The 10,000-nt window shown below is 46.2% G+C and overlaps 1 protein-coding gene across 6 annotated transcripts in view; it reads left to right on the top strand.

Annotated features, from left to right (window-relative positions):
• LOC115404961 (disco-interacting protein 2 homolog C) overlaps positions 1-5,791 on the top strand; it is a 77,703-nt gene extending 71,912 nt beyond the window's left edge. For 4 of the 6 annotated variants that reach the window (XM_030114326.1, XM_030114324.1, XM_030114325.1 and 1 more), the window contains 6 exons: positions 1,187-1,248; positions 1,429-1,486; positions 2,986-3,060; positions 3,142-3,316; positions 3,406-3,529; positions 4,002-4,254. In XM_030114326.1, coding sequence (XP_029970186.1) covers positions 1,187-1,248; positions 1,429-1,486; positions 2,986-3,060; positions 3,142-3,316; positions 3,406-3,529; positions 4,002-4,254 — 747 coding nt within the window. Of the gene's footprint in view, positions 1-1,186; positions 1,249-1,428; positions 1,487-2,985; positions 3,061-3,141; positions 3,317-3,405; positions 3,530-4,001 lie in introns of those variants that run through there. The other 2 variants (XM_030114323.1, XM_030114328.1) reach the window with 2 other exon arrangements.
• The last annotated feature ends 4,209 nt before the right edge of the window (positions 5,792-10,000 follow it).

Raw genomic sequence — 10,000 nt, 5'->3', positions numbered from 1 at the left:
GTGGAGCTGGTGGAGATGATCTGCTGTTTCCACATGTGGCTGCTGTCTACAGCTGGACTCCCAGCATGCCTCTGGCTTCAGTTGGACTCCCAGCATGCTTCTGTGTGCAGCTGGGCTCCCAGCATGCCTCAGTGTGTGTAGGGTGGCGGGCTTCAGGTTGGGGGGTTTATTCCCGGAGAGGCCGGCGCCTTGATCTCTCACTCCAGGTCAAAGCGCTTCAGGTGGGGAAGAAGGAGTTAATTCACCAGCGTTCACCGTTCACCTTTTCCTCCTTCTCTATCTGCATGTCGTTCAAACCTCATTTCACACCATGTTTATAGATCTGCTTCTGGAAATGATTCAGACAGCTGTGATGGAGGCTGGATGGTAATCCTGAAGCTTTCTTTCCACCACTGAAGGAAAGCTTGTGTCCCTGACGCTGGGTGGCGCTGAGTGTCCCTGACGCTGAGTGTTCTGAGACTGGTTTTCCTTGATGCCGGGTGCCCCTGACTCCGACTGTCATTAACGATGAGCGTCCCTGACGCTTCGTGTCCCTCATGCTGAGTGTCTGTGACGCTGAGTGTCCCTGCCGCCTGGTAGTCGTAGACATCTAGCCTCGTAAACCAGCCCCGCCCACTCCACATCCACATTTGGATTTTGGAGCTGAGGTGAGTCTGGCTACAAGGCAGTAGAAACAGAATGTGAGGGCCGAGCCAATCAGCGTTGCCGCTTTTTGTTTTCAAATTTTTTGGGCGAATTCCGGTGGCAAAACGGGAAGTGACGCCATCACTGCGCGGAGCTTCTTCCAAAACAGAGATAGCGGAGATTACAGAGATGAACATTAACCGTCGTCTGAAAGCTGCAGTAAGTAAAGTTATAGCCAAAATACCAAGTGTCACAAGAGTCGAGCAAGAGTCTGCGCCTGGCGAGTTTCTTACAGGAAAGGACGTTTCCGTGCGTCTTTGCGTGTAGAGAAGCATTTTGACGACGTGTTTGTTTTGAAGCGCTGATTGGCTGAAGTGCGCTGTCAGTCAGAGGAGTAACCGACGCCCCCGGCACAACGTTTGTATTGGCTCGGCCCCAAACCCACCCCAGCTGCCACAGTCCAAATGTGGAGTGGGCGGGGCTGGTTTCCGAGGCGAGCAGACATCTGTTGTCCCAGAGTGATCCTGCCGTCCTCACTGTGTCGTGTCCTGTTTTCTCTCAGGGGACGTCCGGACCCGACCCCACCACGGTGTTCGTGGACATGAGGGCGCTGCGACACGACAGGTGGGTCCACCGCACGGACTGAACTGTGTCTTGCAGAATTCACAGATTTAATGAATTTGAATGGATTTGTTGAATTTGCAGCATCGCCACTTCCTGTTTGAACTGATGATTGCTTCACATTTAGAGCTTAACCTACGGTTTACATGACCGTTGAGAGTAACTGTGATTGTTTGCCTGTAGGGTCAGACTGGTGGAGAGAGGATCGCCACACAGCCTGCCTCTGATGGAGTCTGGAAAGGTGAAATTCACTTCTTGCTCTTGGTTTTTAACAGAACCTCACTTTGATTCATTTCTACGGAGACAGTTTCTGCAGAAATATAGAAATCCTGCAGTGTTATCCAGGTTTGCCAGTTTAACGCTGACCAGGGGGTGGGAAACAATTTTTTCTTCTTCACACTTCTTTTCAAACATTTTGTATAATAAGAGTTATACATTTATTTTGTCTAGTCATGTCAGTCTGAAAATTTCAAACACAAAAGCAAGTCATTATTCTGTATCAGCTCAAAATAAACCATTCATTCATTCATTCAACCTTGAACCCCAATAATATATTCTAGTCTCTGTAGTAGGATGTCAGGATCAACAGTATCAAATGCAGCAACGAAATCTAACAGGACCAGGACAGAGACCAGGACAGAGACCAGGACAGAGACCAGGACAGAGACCAGGACAGAGACCAGGACAGAGACCCGGACAGAGACCAGGACAGAGACCAGGACAGAGACCAGGACAGAGACCAGGACAGAGACCCGGACAGAGACCAGGACAGAGACCAGGACAGAGACCCGGACAGAGACCAGGACAGACAGAGACCAGGACAGACAGAGACCAGGACAGACAGAGACCAGGACAGAGACCAGGACAGAGACCCGGACAGAGACCCGGACAGAGACCAGGACAGAGACCAGGACAGAGACCCGGACAGAGACCAGGACAGAGACCCGGACAGAGACCCGGACAGAGACCAGGACAGACAGAGACCAGGACAGAGACCAGGACAGAGACCCGGACAGAGACCAGGACAGAGACCAGGACAGAGACCCGGACAGAGACCCGGACAGAGACCCGGACAGAGACCAGGACAGAGACCAGGACAGACAGAGACCAGGACAGAGACCCGGACAGAGACCCGGACAGAGACCCGGACAGAGACCCGGACAGAGACCAGGACAGAGACCAGGACAGACAGAGACCAGGACAGAGACCCGGACAGAGACTCGGACAGAGACTCGGACAGAGACCCGGACAGAGACCAGGACAGAGACCAGTCCTTTGTGAGATATCATGAGAAAACCATTAGTAACGTTTACCAGAGCTGTCTCTGGTCTATGGTGAGCTCTAAGACCTGATCCCTTGTCCATGATGGACTGTAGAACCTCTTTTCTGGTCTGCGATGAGCTCTACAACCTGGTCTCTGGTCTATGATGAGCTCTAGAACCTGACTGAAAAGACAATAATAGGGAATTATTATATAAATGTTCTCAAAGCTGACTTCAACCTTTCTCTAGGATTTTAGAAATAAAGGGAAGGTTGGATATTGGCCTGGAACTTGTGAGAACATGTGGATCAAGGGTGGGCTTTTTAAGAAGAGGTTTAATAACAGCAACAAATGAACCAGATCACTGTAGTGAGGAGGTCAGAAGAACCAGACTCTGTCACCACTACGACACTGGAAAAAGATTTGTTCGATCACCTCTAATTGATTCCTGACTGCTCTGTCTCTGACTCTCTGAGCAGATTCTTCCAGGAGTTCGAATAATCATCGCCAATCCAGAGACGAAGGGACCAATGGGGGAGTCTCACCTAGGAGAGGTGAGTCTTGACCTTTCACCCTCGTCACCCCCAGCAGGGGACGGCTGAACATCTGTATCTTCTCCTCGGACCTGTTGGTAGATCTGGGTGCACAGTGGCCACAACGCCAGCGGCTACTTTACCGTGTACGGAGACGAGGCGCTGCAGTCGGACCACTTCAGCTCCAGACTCAGCTTCGGAGACACGCAGACGGTCTGGGCTCGAACCGGGTACCTGGGCTTCCTGCGTAGGACCGAGCTGACCGACGCCAGCGGAGGTGAGGACGGCGGCGTGCTGAACGACACTGTGGGTTTTCATGATGCTCACTGGGCGTGTGTGTGTGTGTGTGTGTGTGTGCGCGCGCAGAGCGTCATGACGCTCTGTATGTGGTGGGGGCTCTGGAAGAAGCCATGGAGCTGAGGGGCATGCGCTACCACCCCATCGACATCGAGACGTCTGTCATCCGGACGCACAAGAGCATCACAGAGTGGTGAGGAACCGTCAGGCTACGATAAAATACAAACGTTTAGCCTCAAAAACCGTCAGCGCGACAAAAATCTGGGTTTAAATAAGAAATATGGCGAACTACGGATGCATTGGCAGCTCCTACAGCAGCATTGGCCTACTTTTATGCATTCTGTCTGCTTGTTTTCCTGCTGCCTCTTGATCTTATGTAGCTGGTATATGACAATAGGAAAAGCGTCAGCGTTAGCTGATGGCTACATCTTTATTGTAGCATCGAACTGTGTCACTTCAGAAAAATCTGCCTGAGCAACGAAAACAGAGAATGATAAAATGACAGGAAACACAGAAACCCCAACCCAGAAATTTCACCACTAAGACAACGTCCCACAATCCTTTGCAGCAGAAATGCTTTAAGGAACTTCCTCAGGATCGTTGGTTCACGTCGCTGGCCCCCGTGGCGGGCCATCAGAACTTAACGTGTGTTTTCCCGCCGCCAGCGCCGTCTTCACGTGGACCAACCTGCTGGTGGTGGTGGTGGAGCTGGACGGCTCGGAGCAGGAGGCCCTGGACCTGGTCCCGCTGGTGACCAACGTGGTCCTGGAGGAGCACTACCTCGTGGTGGGCGTGGTGGTCGTGGTCGACGTGGGCGTCATCCCCATCAACTCCCGGGGGGAGAAGCAGCGCATGCACCTGCGAGACGGCTTCCTGGCCGACCAGCTGGACCCCGTCTACGTGGCGTACAACATGTAGGGCGCTCTCCGCCCCGGGCTCGGTCTCTCAGGCGTTCTGCCGCCCGCCAGTCCCCGCTGTGGTGTTCAAGCTGTGGCTCAGGGAAGAGCAGCGGCTGCCTCTGGGCGGCGGCAGCCAGGGGGCGCCAGAGGACAATCATTAACGTAGCAGCGATTGTTTCTGAAACATGGCAGACGGTCGCTTCCTGTTCAGTCTGGTTTGGTTTTTTTTTTTTTTTTTCTCACGACATTTTCATAAATATTCACAGGAAATCCACAAACTGTGGAGGTTTATGATATGATACCGACCAGACAGAGAGGTCTCTAGTCGTATGGAGGTACGATCGTATTTTTCCCTCATTTCAAAGGAAGCTCCCGTCTCTTGGGAAACCAGCGCGCTAATTCTCAATGAGCCTTTAGCAGAGAAAACTAAAACAAACAACACGTCACTCATATCATGTAAGTATGTACAAAAAGAATCTGATTTAATTTATTTTCTTCCTCTTTTAGAAGTTCTATGAGGAGACGTTTGGGAATGTTTTTTTTTTCTCTTGAATATTTGCTAATATAAAAAGAAAAAAGCTTCAGAGTGACAATGATGCACATCGAGCAGAAAGAGAAAAACTGTTTATGATGATAGATTTTTTTTATTAAAGCTTCACATTCATCCCAGGAGACACAGGAGAAACAAACACTTTTCAGAAAGATTTCTGTGGAATCATATTAAACTCTTCTAAAGAGTTTTGATCCAAAAGGCTGTAAAGCTTTCATTGAAATAAACTTTATAGGCAAAAAAAAAAAAAGTTTTGAATCTGAAGTTTTTTAAAAATGTCATTTGATTTGAATTAAATATATTTTCTGCCCTCTGGCGGTCAGGGGCAGGAATTACAGCCAGTTTGGATCAGAAGTCTTCAGTCAGGAGCAGCTAAAAAAGAGCGAAAATCATTAAAAAGCTGAATTTGTCAGATATTTACAAATCAAGAACCACAAAAATAAAGAATTTAGAATGTGATATTTTGATTTAAAACAAAAGCAAATACAGCCAAACAGATTTTATATCTATCAAAAATGCCAGTACTAAAAAGTTTAAGTATTAAAATTAGATAAAAGCTTTTTTTTAGATGCTTCTGTGTTTGTTAAAATGAGTTTTTTATGGATTGCATTCAAATGGAGCGACTCTGCTCTTCTGCACGTGTTGATTTTTAAAAACACCGGCTGGGATTAAATGAAATGAAAAAAATCAAGTGAAAAAGGTGAGTGACTCTTCACCTTCGGTGTCTCTCTCTCTCTCTCTCTCTCGCTCTCTCTCTCTCTCTCTCTCCTGATGAGTGTAAATAAAAAAGCTTTTCATATTTTTCCACGGACGCATCTTTTCACAGCGGAGACCTTTAACTGTACGAATGTTCCACACAGAGAATAAAAAAGCACTTTCTTCACCGTTTGTTCCTCTTTCAGTCATCAGCAAAGCGTTAGACCCCTTCCTGTTTTTTTTAAAGATTTTAAAGAGTCTTATTTGTGTTGATATAAAGTTTTTTTTCCAGTTCAATAAAAGTTTTGACATAAAAAAGTGTTTGTCTCATTCATCCACAAACGAGTTTCAGATTTTTTTTTTTTTATCATTTGATTTCAGTTGAAGAAAATATTGAACAGCGTTAACAACACAAACACTAATAAAGTTTATAATAAATCATCCAAAGTGCATTTTAGTTTTCTTCTTTTAGCTGTACATTTCATGAAATAACTTAAAAAGAAAAGAGTGGTCACTCTTCCTCTTCTTCTTCCTGAATTGTAGACTTACCAGTGAATGTATGGAGGAGCAGCAGTGACACTAAACATATCATATTCAACTAAAAGTGCTCAAAGTAAACCTTGTAAAGTGTGTGTGGTTTCTCATGGTGACAGCCAGGTTGCTCTGTTTGGACACCATTTCAACGACAGAAACGTAGAGTGAGAATCCTTCAGGGTCCAGTCGGATGAGCTGGAGGAAGTCTTGGCCAACAGGGAGCTCTCAACTTCTCTCCTCTGCTGAAAGTCAATTCATGGATGAAGGAGAATCTTAGTTTGACCTAAACTACAGAAATGTAGAGAGACATTTTTGATGAAGTTACTGATGGTGACTAAAAGGTTTATTTCATCTGAACTCTGCACTAAATCCACTGAGCCAAGCTGCCTGCTGGAACCTGCTCATGTGAGGGAAGGAATGACTTCTGGACTCGTCCTCACTGATTTGCAGCCGTCATGGTTTCAGTGAGGCAGCTTTGACTCAGGTGGTAACAGCAGTTCATCTTCCAGTGCTCTTTGGAAAGCAAAAAGGTGAGACTGGATGTCGACCCGGATGTCTTCTCAGGGCGGCGGTTTCGTCCAGCCTGATGCCAGGAGCCAAGAGAGGAGAGCTGAGAGAATGAAAGAGACAGTCTGGACAGAGTAACATTGGGATCATGAAGGGATATTTGACATATTTGATTTCAATAATCTCACACTGGATCCAAACAGAGTTTAACAGAGAGCGAGTCCCTCTAGTGGATGAAGTGGAGGATTGTGTTGTCTTTGCTCCAAAGGTTTGAGTCCACAGTTGTGCTGTTTCCTGTCACTGTGGGCTGCAGAGCACGGTAGAACACAGCAGAGTCAGACAGTTCAAGCTTCTGGGTCTTCAGAGGAACTGATCTGAAGCTGGAATTCAGTGGAGATGAATATTTTTCTTCATCCTCTGTTTTCCCCAGACCGACCTTAAAGCGGCTCAGGATGAACTTGGGGATTTTGTTTCCTCCTTGTTTGTACCAGAAGAGACAATCATTTGTACTGTAACTGCTGTTATAGAGAAAGTCAAGTGTTACACAGAACAGCTGCAGAGACACAAAGACGCCACTAGGTGGAGAAAATGACCTTAACAAGACACCTTCTGAATGACTGATGCCTTTTTTTCCCACTTTTTTTTTTTTTTTTTTTATCTTTGATTGTCTTTAATCCACAGGTGAAGTTCAGTAATCTATCAACTAAACTCTGTTGGATCACTCTTTCTGCTCAAACTGTGTTTACAATCAATTCCTGACAAGCCTCATTAGTTCGGGGACTTTCCAGTGATTTTAAAATGTCACGGGAGAAAAGTATAGTTTAAGTTGGTAGATAGATATAATCCTTCCAAACATTATCTGTTAAAGGGCTTGTGTGTTTACTGCTCAGTGTGAGATCCGTTTCCTGAATCTGTTCCCCATCTTTTCTGGCAATGCATCTATTCTGGTATTCAGTTTGGGAAAGATTTAACATTATTCATTATTATTATTAAGACAGATTCTGACTGTAAATTATATTGGTAAGATGTATTGTGTTGTAGCCATAGCAATGAATAAAAAACAAAACCCCGTACAAATTGTAATTATTCTGTGGAATTATCTTTTTCATACGTTTGGTAACAGAAAACCTTAATTTATTGCTTTTGAAAAGGACACCAAACAATATGCGAAAACTTTCACTAGTTCAAATTGAAAAGTTTTATAGTTTTTGGCTGAAACTGGCGTGTTTTTTTTTTTTTTGTTTGTTTGTTTTGTTTTTACATTCCTGACTGTGTTTTTGTTTTGTTTGTATATTTTTTAGATGAAAGTGGCGGTTTTTTTTTTTTTATTCGTGACTGTGTCTTTTTTTTGTGTTTGTATCATTTAATTGAAGAAAATAAAAATCAATAAAAAACTGACACACTGACAGCTTCAGTCAGCTGTTAGCTTTAGCTACCGGCTAGCTAGTTCAAGAGCTGACGTCCGTGCCGATGACGTCACGCAGCGCCTAGCAACCCCGGCGGTGTGCGGAATGGGCGCCTTTATGACGTCACCAAGGTGGTGAAGGTTTGAAAGGAGCCCAGTTCTCCAGCCTGCATTTGGTTTCCAGAACTTGGAGCAGCTGCAGACACACTTTGTCCTCCAGTAGAGGAGAATCTTCACTGACTTCAGCGCAGTCGTTATGGACAACAGCAAACTGGAGCAGGTGGCCCCACAACCAGATGTGGGTGCGACTCCTGCTGAGGCATCCGGTCCTGTGGAAACCGGGTCTGGTTCTGACCCGCCTGAAGACAAGACTGTTCAACATGAACAACCGCCAGAGGAGGAAACAGAGCAGGAGAAAATCAGCAGGGCCTGCGTGGAACAGGTGCTGCGGAAGCTGATCTCACGGACGGCGAAAGCAGCCAACGTGACCTGCTTCCTGTTTTATGGTCAGAAGGCTTACTGGCTGCTGCAGGAGGTGTGGCCTCAACTCAGGGCTGCAGGTTTACCGGTCACACCTGAGAGAGTTGACAAGATGGACAAACACATTTTCAAGGCGCTGTGCAGAAAGTGGGGCTCTGCGGAGAAGCTGGTGGTGGCAGTGGATCTGGAGGAGAAGGAAGTGGCTGCATGCATCACCTCTTCTCTCATCCAAATCCTCACATCCCCAAATAAGAGGCCGAATTTCTTTAAGAGGGTCTTCTCCGCTGTGAAAAGCGCCCTCTCCAGGCCCTTCAGACGTAAAACACTCCTCGTTCCATTGCGTTGAGGTGTTCCTCGTTCCATTGCGTTGCTCAGTGCAATGGAACGGTGGTGGTGAAATGTGTTGGGGGGGCGAACAAATGCTGGCAGAAAACCGATGAAATAGTTAACAGAGCTGCAAAAGCAACATCACCAAAAGTCAGCGGCCTCTGGGCTGACTGAAGTTAACCCAAATGATCAGTAAATCACGGGGGCGGGACATGACACCTGTCAATCACTTGAAAGAATGAGATGACTGAAAGAGGACTGTATCTGCTGGGGCTGTCAAAAATGAGCCCATTTAGAGATATTCTGTGTTTTACTTTCCACTGGTTGGTGCTGAAACGGGCAGAGGGGACAGCGAGCTGGATGGAGGAGGAGGATCTGAGGGATCGAATCGGGAGGGAGTGTTGACAGAAATGAGGTCGTAGAGGTACGAAGGGGCGAGTTGATGGATCGATTTAAAGGTGAACAGAAGGATTTTACGGAGGGACTTATGAGGGAGGCCGAACTGAAGGGAGTTCCAATAATCGAGGCGGGAGGTGACGAGGCTGGGGACCAGGGTGGAGGTGGTGTGGGGGGAGGGAGGGGCAGAGATGGTTGATATTACATAGATGGAAGAAAGCAGACCGGGTGACGCTATTGATGTGGGAATGGAACGATGATGTGCTATGGAGGATGACACCCAGACTTTTTACCTGAGGGGAGGGGGAGACTGAGGAGCTGTCAATAGTAAGAGAGAAACTGTCCAATTTAAATAGGGTGGATTTGGTGCCAATGAGGACGAATTCAGTTTTATTGGGGTTTAATTTAAGGAAGTTGGAGGTGAACCGGAAATTGATTTCTGGGAGACAAGCAGTAAATATGGATCTAATGAACAGTGATACTTAGGAGCACTTTGCTACAAAAGTGGACCAATCGCAAACAATAATAAAGAAAGTGGAAGACCAATACAAGCTTACAGCCTTCAAAGAAAAGCGTGATGTTGAATATTTGCAACCGAGAGACTGATGCCCTCAGCCGTGTGTGTGAATGGAACAGGTGTTACAAGCACACACATGATGATTAGGAATCACCATTATTTTTTAAGCTACAGTTACTTAATGATACAACGTCTAAGTATAAAACGTAATAATTGATTAATATTAATTATGGTAAATAAAATGGTAACTAAGTCAATTCAAATAAGCTCTAATGCAGCTAGACTAATTTTTCACCTCACTCTCAAGCTCTTGGTCAGGAGCAATTCTAGCAAAGTTCCAGGAAAACAATTAA

The sequence above is a fragment of the Salarias fasciatus genome, chromosome 18, assembly GCF_902148845.1.
Source record: "Salarias fasciatus chromosome 18, fSalaFa1.1, whole genome shotgun sequence".
In the NCBI taxonomy this organism is placed as follows: Eukaryota; Metazoa; Chordata; class Actinopteri; order Blenniiformes; family Blenniidae; genus Salarias; species Salarias fasciatus.
This window is presented reverse-complemented; position numbering and strand designations above follow the sequence as displayed.